At 36.2% G+C, this 19746-nt stretch overlaps 1 protein-coding gene across 2 annotated transcripts in view; it reads left to right on the forward strand.

Annotated features, from left to right (window-relative positions):
* LOC127505047 (formin-H) overlaps positions 1–17789 on the forward strand; it is a 39737-nt gene extending 21948 nt beyond the window's left edge. For both annotated transcript variants that reach the window (XM_051880301.1, XM_051880300.1), the window contains 7 exons: positions 1711–1797; positions 7083–7235; positions 12596–12725; positions 12830–12862; positions 13151–13248; positions 14544–14627; positions 16615–17789. In XM_051880301.1, the coding sequence (XP_051736261.1) occupies positions 1711–1797; positions 7083–7235; positions 12596–12725; positions 12830–12862; positions 13151–13248; positions 14544–14627; positions 16615–16719 (690 nt within the window). In that variant the 3' untranslated portion in view covers positions 16720–17789. The remainder of the gene's footprint in view (positions 1–1710; positions 1798–7082; positions 7236–12595; positions 12726–12829; positions 12863–13150; positions 13249–14543; positions 14628–16614) is intronic.
* Positions 17790–19746: the final 1957 nt, after the last annotated feature.

Genomic DNA, 19746 nt, shown 5'->3' on the forward strand with positions numbered 1-19746 from the left:
TGTGAGATTCATCCAGACATTGTTGTTGACATTAATGGGTATTACTGCATTTTCTAAAAGCACCCCACACGGTTTTGTTGTTTGTGAACCATTCCCACTTATATGTAGATTCTCATGTGTTGGTTCGAAATTTCTCATGTATATTATTCTGCATTATGCATTACCTATAGATTCTGGGCCATCTAGTCAGTCGGCTAGGTTGGCTTATGTGCGCAGGGTCATGTTTTCATGTGTCTAAGTGCATCGAATTCTTCTGAACCTCATTATGTGAAAAATCCATGCGGGGATTTAATTTGACAGCTGTTGGTTTGAATTCTTAACCTTCATCTTCACACTGCAAATGAACCACTCGACTTGATAAAGGGATTTTATATGAGAATTTAGCAGTTGCTGTCTTCTGTTTCAGAGGAATCTTTAGTAATTTTAACAACCATGGACATGCCGTTTGTGATGCATTAATCAAAGTGCCAGTCCATTCCAAAGGTCTGAGACTGGGATTTATAGAAGTGATTTTTTTAGTGTTTCACAAATTTCTGCAAACATCGTTCCTGGATAATGAGCCCTGCATAATGATATCTTACTGGAACACCTTCCAGCAATGGTGGTCACTTAAAATGCATCAGATATGTGAGATACATAATACATAAAACATGTAAAATATAAATGTCTTTACCTTGAAATATGTATATGTGTGTATCTAACCTGAGGGCAATACATCGTTTGTTGTATTTCAGCCGATATCTTGCAACCTGTTGAATGTGTATGACTGAATCTCTGGCAAAAACATGTCATATTTCACCCAAAAATCAAAAAACTAAAATTATAAAGTATGTTCTGTTTAATAAAAACCAGGATCATTGTGGTTTTTGTGCATTGTGACATTATTTTCATGAAAATTAAGCTAATTTCCTGCCAAATTCTCAAGAGCATAATGCAAAAAAATCTTTTTCATTACCATAATGTGAGATAGTATATATATTTAAATGGAAAAGTACTTAAAGATATATTTTTACTGATTTTAATAAAAATATAATTGTGTTACATAATTTTTGCCTCTAATACTGTATTACAATAAAGACGATCACTATTAAAAGTAATGTGAATGAAAAAAATAATCATTAAAACAAATTTTCACTTAATTGTCATGAAAATAATGCATCAAAATGCAAAAATATATTTTAACATTTAGTTTATTAAATAATAAATGCTATAAAAAATGTATTATTCAGTGTTACTTCATGATTCCTTCGCTGTAAAAAAGAATTGTTGGTTTAACTTAAAGTAAGTTACCTGGTCGTCTTAGTTTTAAGTTCATTGAAATTAAAAATTTCAGTTAATACAATGAATGCGATTGGTTTAATCAACAGAAACTCAAAATATTATGTTATCTGAACCACATTATTAAAGTTGATTTGACAAAAGAAAAAAATTGTTGTGATGATAAACTTTTTACAGTGTATGCATCAATAATCTTAACATGTAGAATCCTATTGTAAAGTGTTTAAAGGGGTCCTAAAATATACTCATATAAATATATAATTTATTGGTTTTTGTTCGCTTTTGATTTCGGTGTGAAATATGACCTGGATTTTTTCATTTTCTTTTTGTGAGATTCACCAGTATGAACCAACCTGAGCATGTGTGAAGGTGTTGCTGCATATATTTGTGACATTGTTCAGGCTGTCTTATGATATATCACCTCTTCCTCAGATGTGTAACATCCCGAACCTGAGCGCCCGCCTGGACCTGCTCCTCACGCTGCGAGAGCTGCCCATCTGTATGGAGGACCTCACGCCGGTCAGACTCGCATTACAAACACCTCATATGCACCTGTCAGTCATGTTTGTGTCAGGCTGTCTCGGTTTCTCTTGCCTTTTGCCTCTCTTTTTCACTCTACTGAATTACTTACAGATAGGGCACATTCAGAATACGCCGCCAATATTATTTTTTTCAGATGATACAAGAAAAGAGAGGCACTTTTGGATGCATTCATTATTACTTTTAAGTTATGATAAGCAGCATGTATGTATATGTGCATTCATTTGCATTTTTGTGTGTGCGCTGGCATTTGATTTGCAGTTAGCACTGCACTGATGATTATGATTGACAGAAGAAGAAAATGAAAAGTTTGTTTGTGGAAAAACAATCTCATGTGAACTCAAGTCTCACAGTACGCCTGGAGGAAATCAGTATTGAAGCTTCGCAAAGGTGGCTCCTGAGGCACACAGCTGAACGAAGGGGGGAAAAACAAAGAGAAAGAATAAAAAGCTCATTTACTAATGCAAAAGATAATCTTGCCAGACAGCAGGTGCTTGGAAAAAATAAATGAAATGGACTTGAGGTGAAAAAAAGTATCGTGCATTAATACACAGGGGTTCTGTTCCCAATGAATCAGCACTTAGAGTGGGCTGAAGGAGTTTCTAATGGCAAATTTCCTTCAAGTCATTTATTAGTTAGAGAGAAGTAGTGCCGGGGAGAAGGAGATATAGCCCAAAGAGCACTCTGAAGGCTTTTTCTACCTGCGAGTAAAAAAAACTGGAAATCACTCTTGTACTTTCAGTGCATCTCAAAAGTTAGTTTTTATTTGAGTCCCTTATACCCACCTGGCTCCTCTACTCTGCACCATTAATACATTTCTCTCTCATGTTAAGTTCACTCAGTGCTCCGAAATCCCTCTAATGAACAAATGTAGTGTTTTATAGGTATGCAGACAGAGACGTGACATTCATTTTCAGAAGATTTTCTGTGGGAGCAGATGATTATATACTGGATGAGTCCTGTGGAGGTCAGGATCATGGACATGTGGGGGATTTTTTCAGAGGTTATGGGTGTTATATGGCATCGAAATAGGCCTGACTCAGCATTTGAGTGTCAGTAAGGGCTTACGTTTTTTTGCCTCAGGGAATTGACAGCTATTTTAGCCGATGTTGCTGTTCTGTCCACCTTGCCCTGCTCGGTGGTGTCACAGACTGTCGTCAAAGATACCGGAATTTGAATATGTGTTGGTAGTGAGAATGTATATCTGAAAATTCACTTGCATATAGCATTTAGTTTGACAAGCCCGGCTACTTTATTTATTTAGACTCTCAAAAAAACAAAAACAAACAATATATTCAACAATATCTTCCCTTTTGTGTCATTCTCATACGTTGTTTACATCCAGCACTTCCAAGTTCTATGTCAGAACGCAAACTCATTATTGGCCGGCTTCTGCGTCAGCATCACATGCATGTGTCGTGCTGCTCATGTGATCAGTTTTGATCAATACTGAGCTGGCATTCGGACATAAACATGGAAGCCTTAACTGTGCTTACTGCAACAACTACGCAAGGATAATGACAGGGAAGAGAAGAGATTGTTGAATAAAGTCGCTATTTTTGTTTTGTTTTTGCGCACAAAAAGTATTTTCGTCGCTTCAAAAAAAACGTTGAAACACCATAGTGACATGGACTAATTTAACAATGTCTTTAGTACCTTTCTGGACCTTGAAAATGTTGGTTAAATTGCTGTTGAGTCGATTTCATCAAAAATATCTTAATTTGTGTTCTGAAGATGAACGAAGGTCTTACGGGTGTGGAACGACATGAGGGTGAGTAATTAATGACAAAATTTTCATTTTTGGGTGAACTAACCCTTTAATGTTAACCAGCAATAAATTGCTAAGTATTGTAACGATTTTAGAAATGCTGCATTGTTTACAACAGAAATCTAAAATAATTCCTAAATAGCTATTTGGTTACTGCTTAACATCATTTATGCTCTTGTCAGCTCAAAAGGCGAGTTATTATTTCGATTTTTTGGAATAACTGCATCAATAAACGTGTTTTAAGGTAATAAATTGAGTGCGTTTTGATTTCATGTTCTCTTTAAAGGAACATAAGATTAAATAAATGGATAATTCACCCAAATTTGAAAATTCTGTCATCTTTTACTCACCCTCATGTTGTTCCAACCCTGTATGACTTGCTTTATTCTGTGGAACATAAATGTTTTGTCTATACAGTGAAAGTCAATGGGGTCCAATGTTGTCAATGTCAACGTTCTTCAAAATATCTCCTTTTGTGTTCCGCAGAAGAAAGAAAGTCATACAGGTTTCGAACAACATGAGTCATCATGTTTGGGTGATCTATCCCTTTAACATCCATGCTATTTGTTATAGCGTAACTTAGTTTGGACCCCACGAAAAGGTCTTCCATTGTTAAGAGTTCCCAAAACAAGTACCCAGAGTTCTGTTTCCACCACTGCTATTAAATCCACGGGATTGTCTGACATGGTTGACTTTTTAAACCTGTAACATTAAGGCGGATTTAGCCACCATCTGACAGGCTGGGTGCTAGGGTGTAAAATTGGTCTGGCTTAGAGTGGGGAATACTGAAGAGCTCTCTAGGTGTGTTGTGCTTTGTCTAAAAGCTGTCAAAGGAATGCTAACTCCTTGTGGCATTGTGAGCTTTTAGTAAACAGAGAGTGTGCAACGCTCAAAGAGCTCATGAGGTTAGCAAAACACAGGAGTTTGAGAGAACCAAAGTAAAAAATGCAAGAAGATCACTTATTTGGAGTGTTGGGAAGAAGCTTAGTTGAAGTTTCTGCCCACTGGGACTTGATTAGCATAGCTAGCTTTGGTTAAATTGGTGTTTAAGGGTGTGAAACACCAGGTGGAAATGAAGGAGAGGGCTCAAAGGTAATGGATTGAAGCTGAGGTTATGATGGAAACAGATGAACATATGGTCTCATAGATCGTAGACGTCAAATCAAGCTGTGTGTGAGGACCTTTTCCTTCGGATGCTCTCTCCGCTGTTGCTTTTTTCTCAGGGGTTCAGTACACTAGCTTGTTAGAAAGGCTGGAAAATAACAAACTAATACCACAAACAGCGATGGCAATTAATGCTAGCAGCTCACAATGCCTCCTTTCGGCCTAACCTGTTTATCTTGGCTAAAACACAAGGGCCTTTCCCCAAAAGAACCATAAACTTGTTACTTGTGGTATTAACAGGAATGTTAATCAGCCAGCCTAAAATGAATATGGTGTATCTAATTTGGTGAAGTTAATTTGAAGTAATCCACTGTGGTTCTGGGAATATTACACATTCACATCCTGATCCACTGTGAGTTTACTATTCACAAATGCAATCTATCAGACTAAACCTAATACGTTATTTCTAGACAAGTGCAGTGGTGTGAATATGGACATTTATGCATTTTGGTATCTGTACATCACCATGAAATCCTGAGACACCATTTTTCAGCATGAAACGTCATTTGGAGGCCATTTTGATTATGTCAAGTATTTCAAAATTTCAAAACAGATGTTATTTATTTATTAAAAAATGATTTTATATTCTGAGTTTTTGATAAACGATTACAATTTTTTTCTTTATGCACAAGAACAGGGTCAATTTTGATTTTTTTATGTTGACTTTAAGTCACCGAAATTACCCGGAACAATTTCTCCCAGGAACTTTTTTCCCCCAGACCTGTTGCCATCTGCGTTTCCATCAGCAAATAAGTCCGGTGATGTAGGACTGTGCACGACTTCCCAGTTCCCGCTGGATTTCGTCCTCCGCATATAAGCTTAATAAAACCTGAACCTCGTTGTCGGTCTGTCTGTCATATTTAAACTCCATTGTTGATTCGAGCAAATAACTCTTACTGCACGGACCGCAACAGACTTTTAAAAATGGTGGTTGAAATAAAATGCTGCATGGAGTCAACCAATCAAAATGCTGCGTGAACTCAACCAATCAGCATGTTCAGTGCCCAAGTCCCACCCTCGAAAGTTCCTGAAGTACTACCTCTTGAGCAGGGACTTTCTGAGGGGGAAATTTTTACCCGGAACTTCATTTAGACCCTGGTCCCTGCGGTTGAAACACACCGAATACTACCCCAAAGTCCCTAGTTCCTGGGGAAAGTTCCTGCGGTGGAAACGCAGCTTTATGGCTTGTTCACACCAAGAAAGATAACTATAAATATAACGATAAAGATATACTTCTAAAAATCATTCTAAATATAAAAGAATAGCACTGTCCACACCACAGCTATAACGATATAGAGAAACAATATCGTTGGGATCACTTTCAGAACAATTTTGTTCCAGCTGTTGAATGATAAAACACCGACAGCCAATCAGAATCCATTCTAATTTAAGCGCTTGCGCATTTAAAATGGCAGATGACATTGAGGAGAAGTTAATCGCTGACATCCAGAAAAAGCCACCACTGTTTGACAGTTCAAACCTCCTTTTCAAGGATACTTTAAAGAAAATGGATATACAGTATGAAAAACAATCGGTCATACCCTCGGAATAAATGGTGAGAAGTATTAACGATGAGATCATAATGCCAGACTAGCAAACAGCGTAGCATAAAAACACCCTTAGGTATCCAGCGCTAGTTTCGACAACATTGTCTTGCTTCCTTTGAAGTTGCAGTGAAATAGACTAGGCGTTGTTTTTATTCCACTATATTGACTTCGTCAGCTAAATTCACTAAAAGATTAGATCGATTACACTAGCTATTCACTCGAAACATAGCATGCTGAGGACATCTGCTGGTTAAAGCCGTGTAAATGCAGCAAGAACAGCAAAAACATGTTGTACACACTTTGAAACCGCAGCACGTGAGCATGTGAACAGACCGCTATTGTTCGTTGGTGTGGACGCAAATATAGTTATCGTTATAGTTATTGTTATTGGTGTGAACGGGCCTTTAGTCATACACCATTCCATTCCAGAGCTTTGATTTAACACGTATATTGTCAAGCGGTCTTGTAATAGCCCTGATTTAAGTGTGTTGTTGACGTATGGTACTTGTTGATGGTACCTTGTACTTCTTACTTTAGTAAGAACCCCTTAACCTAACAACTACCGATCCTCAGGTTTAACTTTCTTTCCAGCTTCAAATAATATATTACAACACTTCCTGTGTAGGCTCTAATATACACTTGACAAGAACGGTCTGTGTCAACAAGACCGCTGAGAAATCCTCTCTGTGCTTAAGTGTCTATGGCTGTTAAGTGAGAGGCAGGAAAAAGTTTGCAGTTCGATTAGTTGGAGATGACATGTTCTGGCCTCTCTGTTTGTCTTGCAGCTGATTATCCAGAAGATCCGCATGTGCCAGCAGCTGTGGGCTTGTGAGTCATTTGTCAGTGTGCTGGAGTACCTTCTGGCTGTGGGCAATTACCTCAACCAGAACGCAGGCAAGGACAGGGCCAAGGGATTTCGCCTCTCATCCTTAACTAAGGTAGGACCCGCATCGCCAGCAAATGACATTTGGGGGATGGCGAGGAATCTTATTGGCATACAGGTTTTATTTCTCTTTCTTTTTCTACAAGATTTCATTTCTCCTCCAGTTGTTTAATCTGTTCAGCCTTGGTAACAGCATTGAGGGTAACTAATAATATGGGTTGAATTTTTTTTCAAAATGTAGCTTTTCCAGTTTTTTAGCAAATAGCAGTTTTTGGTCATACTGTGTTGCTCGCACAGCTTTGCACACAAACTGAAATAATAGTCACATCTCCTGAAATACCCTCTCTCACATATTCTACCATTCAAAACCAGTAGTGTTTTTTGTTTTTGTTTTTTTAAAGAAATGAACACTTTTATTCAACAAGGCCACATTAAATGGATTAAAAGTAACAATAAAGACAGTTATAATGTTACAAAAGATTTCTATTTCAAATAAAATGCTGTTATTTTGAACTTGCATCATGAAATGCATCATGGTGTACACAAAATTGTTTTCAATATTAATAACAATAGGAAATATTTCCTGAGCAGCAAATCAGTTATCATGGTCAGTCTGTCTTAAAACGTTGGTGTTAAAAATCAATTTACATATAGAGAAAGGGAATAAGATTTTAAGTTCTGAAAGGCTTGAAAACAAACTGATTAAGAAATACAAAATATTTTATTTTGTTGAACATGATAAAAAGTCCTTTTGGCACAGATGCCCGTCTGTGCAGTCAGAAGGAGGAAGACGGAGAGCCATCAGAGCCTGCCGTTAGATGGCAGGGGCGAGAGCCTATCCTTCGACTTTGACCCAGCCTGGAGGCAATAAACTGAGGCCGTTATCTAGAAGTTTTTTGTTAGACAGGGACCTAGACTGGTGGGCGTTGGAGTGGTGGTGGGAAATAACATACTCGGCGAACTGTTAGCATAGAAAAACATACCATTAATGGGGTTTTAAAGACAAAAGAGACATTGTGATTGGCTGGACAATGGGATGAATGAGTGGCATAATTACTACTATTTACAGATACCTATTTTTTGCCTGAGTGATGTCTATCATATTGTGACATAATTCCCAATACCCTGTGGCTTTGTCCTATGTACCTATGAGTTTCTCTTTGTTGTTAATTTCTACAAACTCTTGCCGCAGTGGCCCAATTCATTAGCCACACGGCATGGCTTTTTTTCCCTAGCTCGCTGAGTCATTAGTGACACACGGTGGTAATTTGTATCGATTTTTGCAGCCAGGATGCTGAAAACCCAGTTTCTCAGTGGCAAGATTTAAGGGCACTTGCACAATAAGCTGAATGACTTCCTCCTTTGCTAATGAGGTATTTGAGTGCACCACCTCTGTGCTTCCTCCATAGAAACATGACTTAGAAGAAGATAACATTCTTACTCTGTGATGAAGTAAAACACTACAGGGCAGCTTTGGCGATGAATGAAACACCCTACCCTGGCATGTTCATCATGAATGTCATTTCATCATTTAATATCATGTTACCACACTGAAAAAAATAACTTGTAGGATTTACTTGATAAAATCCTTGTAGCACATTTTAAGTACATTTTACTGCTACTGCTCTGTACAACTTACCTGTTATTATCAAGTAAAATCTACTTACTATTGAACTTAACATTCATAAAGAAATTAAGTAAATATAACTTAATTATATTTAATTTCACATATAGGTGTAAAATCTGCTTAACTAAGTTAAGTAAATTTAACAAAATTAACTTTTCACTCAAATAATATAACATTGAATTAAACCATGCTTTTAAAGTGTTTGAAACATAAGTAAATAATACAAAAGATATCGTGGAGACAACATATCTACATCATCTACAATAATGCGGCGCTCACCCGAACACAGTGACTTTAATACTTGGTACACAGTGACGGTAACATTCGATAAGTCGTTTTTGAATATGAATTTGTCATTTTGAGAAGAAAATGAACTCCAAATGTCACAAAATCGCAAGTTACTAAACCTAACAACAAAAGCAATGATAAAACAGTGTGAATACAACTGAAAAACAGCAAAACCTTATAATTCAGGTCCCAGTGCATGATGGGAACACCAGTATCAGAAAAGTTGAGTAGGTTTTACTTAATTTTATATCATTGATATTTACCCTTTAATTTCTACAAGCTTGAATTGAGTACTAATATAGAATTTACTTTTTACAATTCTTCAAGTTTTTCATATAGAAATAAATTAGTTTTTTTCTGTAGTATTTACCACCAATTGTTTTTATCAGTGCAGTGTATGAAATTTTCATGTTCAGTCTTAACTCTATAAATTGACATTTGAACTTTGTCACAGTTTAAAGTAAAACATTTAAGACCTATATATATATTTAAAGCTGCTGTCCGTAAGATTTGCCTCTTTGTCGCCATCTCTGTTTGAAACCTGCAATTGCAGTTATCTTCGGAATTATTATCTTTACGTGCGTTGTGCATCGGCACGGCTCCTCAGCGCGGATGAATCAAATGTTTGCTGTCAGTCACCATACCGGTGTGGATACTGTACTTAAGAATCACAGATTGTAGTCTTGAAGTATGACCAAAGTATGAATTTTCACCGGAAAATGTCATCTGAACAAGTAAGCAACATGTCTGCCACTTTTGTTCTGACCAACTGAGGGAAAAAGCATTAGCCTACAATAAATCGCGCTGCCAATGGTGATTAAATCTAGCGATCGCTTAGCTCAAAATACAGTAAAATATTGTGAAATATTATTACAATTTAGAATAACTGTTTTCTATTTTAATATAATTTATAATGCAATTTATTTTTGTGATCAATGCTGAATTTTCAGCATAATTACTCCAGTCTTCAGTGTCACATGATCCTTCTGAAATCATTCTAATATGATGATTTGCTGCTCAAGAAACATTTCTTATTATTATCAATGTTGAAAACAGTTAATATTAATATTTGTGAAAACCATACATTTTGAAGAATTATTTGACAAATAGAAAGCATCTATTTGAAATAAAAAAAACACAAAAAATGTGAAATTAATCAATTTAATGCATCCTTGCTGAATTTTTGGACTTTTTGAAACTGCAATAAATGCCTAAGCTTTGAACAAACAGTGTATTTGATTCCTTCTGGTCATCTTTTAGTTTTGTAGAATGGTTCAACATTGAAATAGTAAACAAAACAACCTATAAACAGAGTACAAGTGTACCTAGAAACCCTTTCCACCCATCTGAAGATAAGCATTTAGCCCCCTGTGAGTTTTAAATGAGCGGCTGCTGAAATTGTGGCAGTGGCTTCATGTCTACATGCATTACCATAAAGAATGGGTCTAGAGAGCTTGATATATCACCGCTCTTGTTCTCTACAGGCCACTTCATATGGAGAGCAGTTGAAACAATCGCTCTTGAACATGCTCGCTGGTTTTTGTGGCATGCATACTCGCTTTACATTTTCTTTCTTTAAGAAGATGCAATTGAGATTGGAGTGTTTTGTGTTTAGCACTATTTGATTAATATTTAGTGCTTAAGTTATTCACATTACCATTTGATAAGAGTTAAACCTTTTTGAATTAGCAGCTATATTTATTCTGCATGATGACTCAACATGCATTCCTTATCATCATCACCCTTTACTGTACAAATTCTCAATCTTTAAAAACACACACACGTGAGGCTGCGGTACTCCAACAGCATTTGCATTGTGTCTGTATGGTTAATCAGAGAGCAGAGCCTTACAGATGTCAAGGAGATCCTTTTGGAAAAATGTTAACCGGTTTTTCACATGTGCACAATAGAGGTGCTCTTCAGTACAAGGACATTATCTTCTGCCATTTTTAGTTGATGGTAATATGCACGTGGGTGTTGAATTGTCAAACCTCGCTCTTTCTCTGGCCTTGGGCAAGGTATTGGTATTCAAAGATGCGTGCGTGTGCGTGCATAAACTCTCACAAATGCACACTCACACCCAAGATAAATATTTGTTTACCTGATCCTCTAAATTTAACACCCTCAGGTCAGATGGGATATTTGATTGGGGATATATGACCAATCGTTCTCAAACCTCTGCCTCATTGCCTACATAGACAGCTACCTTCTAAGAAAGCATCCCGACGATTATGGACCCTTATAAGTGACCGATTTGGAACACATTGGCAACTCTCTGTCACACGAATAGACAGACAACTGATTCCAATAGAATTTGTTGTTAATATGTTGCTAATGGCATTAATAAGCATTAAAATACATCACACACATTTTTAATATATAAAACAATATGTTTATTACATATTATAATTATATATTTTGTATTTATAAATTATATTAAATTATATATTTTTATCATCTAGTATTTCTGCATTAAATGGAATGCAAGTTTATTTATAGTTATTTCTCTTGCCTCTTCTGCCATCTTGAATTTATTATTTAATTTTCACTGAGTTTGTCACAATTCAATTCAGGGATTGCCTTCACTGCAATCAAAATAAGTGTCTATGATACCTTAAAGTGCTGCCTAAAGCTCACTAGGTTATGGACACCAAGCAAATCTATCATAAAATAATACATTTTTTATCACACATTATAATGATATAATACAGTATATTTTATATTTATTTTATATTTATAAATGATATGAAATAAAAAAAAAAAATTTCGGTATTGAATTGAATACAAGTTTATTTATAATTATTTATTTATATATATTTTTTTTAGTGAGTTTGTCACAATGCAATTCTGGAATTGCCTTCACTGCAACTTGGTTAATTCGAAATACAGCGACTATGATGCCTTAAAATGCTCCCTACATAGGCAGCTCACTAGGTTTTGGACACACAGCAAATTTGTTATAAAATAATAAATTTTTATTACATATTATAAAAATCTAATACATTTTATATTTGTTTATTTAAAATTTATAAATTACATTAAGTAAATATTTTTATCAACCCATGTATTTATTCATAGTTATTTATTTATTTTCAGTGAGTTTGTGACAATGCAATTTAAGGATTGACTTAACTGCAGTTTGGCTAAATAAAAATAAGTGTCTATGATGCTTTAAAATGCTCCCTACATAGGCAGCTCACTAGGTTTTGAACACAGTAAATCTGTCATAAAATCATAAATGTTTTATCACATATTATAATTATATTATATATGTTAGATGAGTTTATTTTATATTTATAAATTATATTGAATTAAATATTTTTATTAACTATTGTTTTCGGTATTAAATGGAATACAAGTGTCAAAATAAGTGTCTTTGATGCCTTAAAATGCTCCCTACATAGGCAGCTCAATAAGTTTTGGAACAGCAAATTTACCATCTTTTTTCAAGTGCAGGTGCATGGAAAAACACATTCATTATTTTTCCCTCTTTTTTCCAGCTTTCTCAGCTGCGCGGGAACGATCGGAAGTTCACCTTGCTGCATGCCCTTGTGGAGCAGATCATGTTGCGAGAACCACGTTTGGCCACCTTTTTCCTGGAGCTTGCAGAATTCGAGACTGTTCCTGGGGGTACTCTAATCAAAATTTCATTGGAAGGGAAGATGTGATAGATGTTTTTTGGGCTGATTTGATTGAATGCCTTCTGATTGTGTGTATCTGTGGTTTTCCTGCAGCTTCGGTTAAAGGTCTAACAGCAGAGGTGGATGGTACGTGGTCTTATCTGATGTATTTTGTTTTGTAGATGCTTTTGATGCTTGATTGAGCACTTTTGCTTTCAGAATATCAACAAACCCTTTTGCTGTTATTTTCAAGTGTGGTCAAGCATTTCATACAATTTATAACTTTTTAATCAGCTGAGCGTTAGATTCAAACCTGTTGCTGCTTGGCTTGCTTGTGCATTAATGCATAAAAGCATGGCAATTTTATTCATAGAGTTTAGTTGGTCCATTATAAATGTCCACTAACAGAGATTTCCCCCTTTTGTGACCATTTAGTTGTGAAGAATGAGTTTCAGAAGGTCATCCAGTACAGGAAAGCACAAAAACGGAAAAACGCAGCCAATCAGCACCCCAAATTTGTCAAAGACTTAAAGGTAAAATTACAGATTTACCTAATCATCTTTGCGTTGTATTATTGCACATCACATTATTTAAGCTTGTTTCCGCCACTGAATAAAAAATAAAAAAAAGTATAATTGCGACTTTTTATCTCACAATTCTGACCTTTTTTCTCGCGATTGCAAGTATCTCGCAATTCGGACTTTTTTTTCTCAGAATTGTGAGTTATAATGTCAGAATTGAGATATAAACTCGCAATTCTGAGAAAAAAGTCTTTATAATTCACAATTGCGAGTTTATATCTCACAATTGCAAGAAAAAACATCCGAATTGCGAGTTTTTATCTCACAACTATGAGTTTATAACTCACAATTCTGACTATTTCTCTCAATTGTGAGTTTATATCTCACAATTTTGAGAAAAGAAGCCAGAATTGTGGGATAAAAAGTCGCAATTACCTTTTTTATTTAGTGGCGGAAATAAGCTTCCATATCACATTATCTAATTACTTGTTCTGAATATGAATTTGAAAGAAAACAGATATTAATGTCATGTTTTCTTATTAATATGATTTATTCAAGTGGTTTCTTCTGTGGAACTCGAACACAAAATATTGAATTATGTACTAGTCTCTATTTTTCATGCAATAACCATAAATGGGGATTTAAGTTTTTTCCTTTCTACAAAAAAATGCAAAAAAATCTATATTATATGTGTGATATATTCTAAATCTTTGCAATTTAAGTCATCACTCTTTCAGTGAGCTGATAATGACTGTGATTGTATCACTAATTCAGTGAGTTGAACTTCAAAATCAATCAGATTTTGTGAACTGAATCAAAAGATCTGATTCAAAAGAATGACTCAAATTGGACAAAGCTACTTCTCAGTGAACAATGACTCAAATTTCAGTCTTTTCCTCTCAGTAAGCTATCATATGACTTCAGAAGACTATATAATACATTATAATGCATGTATACTCCTTTTTAGTCCGTTAGGAGCTTGACAGCCCCTGTCCATATTTATTTTCATTATATTGAAAAGACTGGCCAGGATATTCTATAAAAAATCCAATGTACTGTGTTATTCTTGCACAACTCCATAGAGAAAGGAAGTTAATCTAGATCGTATAATGCACAAACCCTTGTGCGCTTGTGGTTTGATACACGTTTTGACTATATAAAAGCTTTTTCTGATGTGGTCTGGTTGGAGAGAAATATCAGTGATCAAAAGCCTCTGAGGCTGAGAATGCCAGTGCTACCTCTCAAAAAACGGAAAGAAGGAAAATGCATACCCGTAACACCTGCTCTTCCTTTATCTCCGGCTCTAGATGGCCATCGAGAAGCATGAGGCCGATTTCAGACAGCTGATGAAGAGGTGTGAGGAGATGAGGAAGCTCTACACTGACATATTGGTAATCCCTGAGTTATTATTTCAATATCTTCTGTTGTGATGCCTTGAGAGACGGATGGGCCGGAATCACCGGCTATCTGGAGATTGGCTTTTTCTGCTTATCTGTGCCAGGCGGACTTTGGGAAGGGGGAATATATTTCAGCCCACCCATTCACCAAGGTTACAGTGTTTTTTTCCTCACTGCGAGGGGCATGATGCTGGATTGAGACTGACTTATGATGACAATTCTTATGATGTTCATTGGTTGTTTATAGCACTAAATATGTTATGAGCACAGAAGATTGTCTTCGGGGAACCAGAGGGGTATTTGTTACAAAAATCTGAAATGAAACTAGAAATGCAGAATTTTAACAAATATGTTATTTACTTTTTCTTTTGCTATTTGTTTGCTATTGTTTTACTATTTTTGGAGCAATATTATAATGATTTCTAAAAGGATTGTGTGGCACTGAAGACTAGATGCTGAAAATTCAGCTTTGATCACAGGAATAAATTACATTTTTAAAAAATATTCAAACAGAAAACAATATTTGTAATATTATTGATCAAATAAATGCAGCCTTGGTGAGCATAAAAGACTTCTTTATCTTACTGACCCCAAACGTTTGAACAGTAGTGTATGTGTTATGTTTCTACTCATTTCTGACAGAAAACAAAACTGCTTTTTGCACTAAAAGTCCAGTTGGGCCCAAAAAACACTGCTTTCTTAATAATAAAGGAAAAGAACAAATTCTTAAGGAGAGTCCTTTTCCTCTGTTTGTAACATGTATTGTATTTCCCAACTGTCCCAATTTTCTTCAAGACCATCCATAAAGACTGTGAGTGTTTCATTGTGAACATTCAGCCCATTGTGGGTTTGACAGGATGAGGAGCGAGTCTCCTGCCAGGGATGAGAATTGCTTTAGTTTTACAATTACAGCCCAAACTTTCAGCCTTGGGCAAAAATACAGCAAACAGCAACTTGGGGCTGTGGAGACAGGAATAATGGGGAGAGTAGAGTCGGGATGAAGAGAGAAACTTAGAGTGATGGGAAAATAAACAGGTTTTTTGCTATTAAATAGTTGATTTCTCTTAGTTTATTAGCATTAAGGTTATAAATCTGGCCTTCCTGGTGTCTCTGCAGGTGTGAAGATGATGCCATTCAAAACTAGTTTGATGTTGTTTGTTAGGTGAATGATTAAGTTTAAAACTGAAAAATATTTCCATTTTAAAGAGGAATTGTTTTTCCCATTTTCAAAGTCTTACAGCACCTACGTTGTTTAAATAGCATTTGCACTCGCACCCATCTGTTCACCCATGGGTGTGCTGGTCTGAAAACGAGGTGTGTTCAGGTGCATTGTTGGCGTGTTGCTATTTTGAGGCAATTGAAATAGACTTCACCATTGACCAACAAAAAAATGCTCTAAAGTCAAAGGCTCAGTATTTTTTTTATTATTTAAAGAGCACGTTAGTAATATGCACCTATAGGCAGGTGCACAAAGCGCATACACTTGCTTGTTACACACACAGGGACACGCAACAGCACACAAACATGCCAAATATTAAAAATTTATTTAAACTGACTCGTCCGGTTGAGAGTGTCTATAATCCGCCATGGTGCAAGCGCACTTGGCTTTTAAAGGGAATGGGAGATGACACTCTGTTCAGTTCCTGTCTCTATGAAGACCCTTCTTCCGAATGTGCTCTGATTGGTCGGCTGGAGCAGCGTGTTGTGATTGGTCAAGCGCTTCAAGTGATTGGTCAAGCGGCCGACCGTCGGCTTGGTGTGTTCCGGGCTTTAAATAGTATGACTTATGGATTATTAGTGAAAAAATTCAAGGGAACAAGGTGATATTTGGATATTTTGATTTGATCAGAGGTACTTTATTAGAACTTTCATGTTTTGACTTTGAATTAGATGGTAAGAGTCACAATATGAAGCCATTTGAAGCGTTATATAAATAAACTTGACAATATCACTGTTCATTTGTTTTCTTTTTCTTCCACAGGTAAAATTCGGAGAGCCTTTGGATCAAGACTCCCAAGAACTTTTCGGATGGATTTGCCAATTTATCAGTGACTTCAAGAAAGCATACACTGAATGCTCTCAATGAACCTGAGTTTAGCCACATCCAATACAGTAGGTGTTGAATATGTATGTGTGAATATGCACCTGCTTTCTAAAGCATTTCAATCCAAAGGTGATATGAATGTCTGTAGAAACAGACTTACCTGCAGACTACAACCAATGTTTTCTGGATCTTTCCCATTGCTGGTGTTTGGTTTGATTAAAAGTCTTGGCGAGCTGGATCATGCGGTTCTTTGACCCAGTGCTACAGCAAACAGCTTGGATTGATTTTCCAAGCAGGAGCAAACGTTTACTGGAGGCACATATCATTTTTGTTCTTTTAGAGTGTATGTATAATGAATGTTAGTGATAAATTCACAGATGGCTGGTGTGAAAGAGGCATTCTGGTTCCGACAGCCAGTTGAACAGCTTCCACGCGTGTCTGCTGAATCTCAGACTCATTCTGTGGCCTTGAGCGAGTGTGTGTTTTCTCGATGATACAGAATCGAGTCCTCTGTGGCGGTTCAGCACAGGACATCTGCATTTCACACTATTCAGAACAGACCCCTCTTCATTTTTCTTTTCTGAGGATTTCATTCATAAAATGAAGAGGACGAATAAAAGAAGAAACACATCTTTTTGAAGTCTGATTTCCTTTGCATAACACTAGGATTTACATGCTCACGACTTGTAATCCTTTTGTAATGAACATCCATTGCAGGGATTGTTCAGCCAGAAATGAAAAGGCTGTCATCATTTATTCACCCTCATGCTGTTCCAAACCCATATGACTTTCTTTTTTCTTTGGAACATAAAAGAATATGCTTGGCAGAATGTTTATGCGGCTCTTTTCCATATAATGACGAATGATGCTGTAGAGCTCCAAAAGATACAAAGTAGCACTATATTAAAACCCTTCTATTTTATTTTATGTTTTATTTTTTATTTTATTTAAGTTTTTTGGGGACTAATTTGAGTTAATACGTTACCCATTCTTTTAAACCACATAAACCTGCACAGTAGCAACATAGCTGTGTAAATATGACCTTGTGACCTATTTGTTGTGGGCTACGGAAACACAGATTCATTGTACAGTATAACAAGCAAATAAAGTAAGTATTGCGCCCTGCAGTAGGGTATATAATGTATTCTGTGTGCCATTTCATGACCTGCAGGAGTTTGTCAGCTCAAATTCTCTGCTTAGTCAGACATAAAATGCTTTGCTTCTACAATGTGGCAAATTTTTTATTTTTTTTCTCCAAAAATGGAGCATGATATGCTCTTGTATTTCGCACTAAACTTGACTGCAGAGGAAATTACTATTTTATTCATTAAAGAAATGTATTTACGTTAGAACACTGGCCCCTAGTTTCACAGACAAAGCTTAAAGAGGTCCTTGATTATGATTTCACATTTTATTTTTAGTTAGTGTGTAATGTTGCTGTTTGAGCATGAACAACATCTGCAAAGTTACGACGCTCAAAGTTCAATGCAAAGGGAGATATTTTCTTTTCAAGAATTCTCTGTTTAAGGACTATAACAAACGGCTGGTAGGGACTACAACGAGCTTCTTCCTGGGTTAGTGACATCAGTAAACCTAAAATTTACATAAACCCTGCCCCCGAGAACACGCAACAAAGGGGGTGAGGCCATGTTGGGCTGCTTTAGAGAAGAGGAAGGATTTTATGCCGGACTGCTTCAAAAACAAGGGTCAATTCAATGCTGGATTTGCACATGACGGCACATGCTAGTCGATGAGTTGAATCAACTCCACAGCAGCTACATAAATGTATCCACTAACCATTCAGAAACGTCCAGTTTCATTCTAAAAGTTGTAACTTCTTCCTGAGTCTCTCCATCAGTGTCCGACTCCGGTTTGAACAATGTAAGGCTGAACACCGTTACTGACAATCCTCATTTTGGCTGCGTGAGATTCTCCAGCTTTGTTGTTGTTGAGCAACCGAAGCGCAAGCTGTTAAAGCTCTGGGTGCAGCAGCTCATTTGCATTTAAAGGGACACACACAAAATTTGTTTTGGGGCAAATTTGACAAGCTATAATAAGTGATTTGTGGGGTATTTTGAGCTGAAACTTCACAGACACATTCTTGTGGACACCAAAGACTTATATTACATCTTGTGAAAAGGGGCATAATAAGCCTTTAAGCCTAGTCCCAGACTAAAATGCATGTTTGAGCTGTTTTAACTGAAAACAATGTCATTGCCATTTTTGTCTCAAGATGCACACCAGTAATGTTTTTTCTAAGGCACATTAATAAAAGCAACTTAAATGCCCTAATTGAACAAAGGCCTAATCCTGGCTTAATTTAAGCCCTGTCTGTGAAACCAGGCCTGAAAGATTTAAACCAAACAAGCTTAATTTGTCTTCCGAAACAGGACAGGGTTTCTGCGAATCTTAAAAAAGTCTTAATTCACCCTTACACAAATGAAGGCCTTAAAATGGTCTTAAATCAGAGCAGAAAGTGTTAGGCCCTGCCTAAGGTCTTAGACTAAGCCAGGATTAGGCCTTAGTTCAATTACGACATTTACATAACTTTTATAAACATGCCTTAGAAACATAAACATGCCCACTAACATATAAACATTTATAAACATGCCCACTAAAATATTTTAAGATATATCGGTGCAAGTTGTTTCTTAGTTAAAACAGCTCAAACATGCATTTTAGTCTAGGATTAGCTTAAGATTTGTCTGTGAAACCAGGGGTTAAATTCATAAAGTCATGGCATTAAATGTTGCATGCATTGCAAAAAAGTGAATATCTTCCTCAGTATTTTTGTCCTGTTCTCTAATATAGATATCTAAACAAGTTTAAATCAAGACACATTTACTTTAGATGCAAATGTAAAATGTCTTGAGAAATTTAATCAAGTGAAATTAAGTGAGTTTATGCTGAAAACAAGAACAAATATATGTCAAAACTTCTAAATTAAGCTGATTTTTGTGAGCCCACTGGCAGATATTTGTTCTTGTTTTAGTCATAAACTTCAATTTGATCAATTTCGCAGAAAACAAGACTTCATATTTCATGTCATTTTACATCTGAAGTAAATGT

Source organism: Ctenopharyngodon idella, chromosome 22, assembly GCF_019924925.1.
Source record: "Ctenopharyngodon idella isolate HZGC_01 chromosome 22, HZGC01, whole genome shotgun sequence".
In the NCBI taxonomy this organism is placed as follows: Eukaryota; Metazoa; Chordata; class Actinopteri; order Cypriniformes; family Xenocyprididae; genus Ctenopharyngodon; species Ctenopharyngodon idella.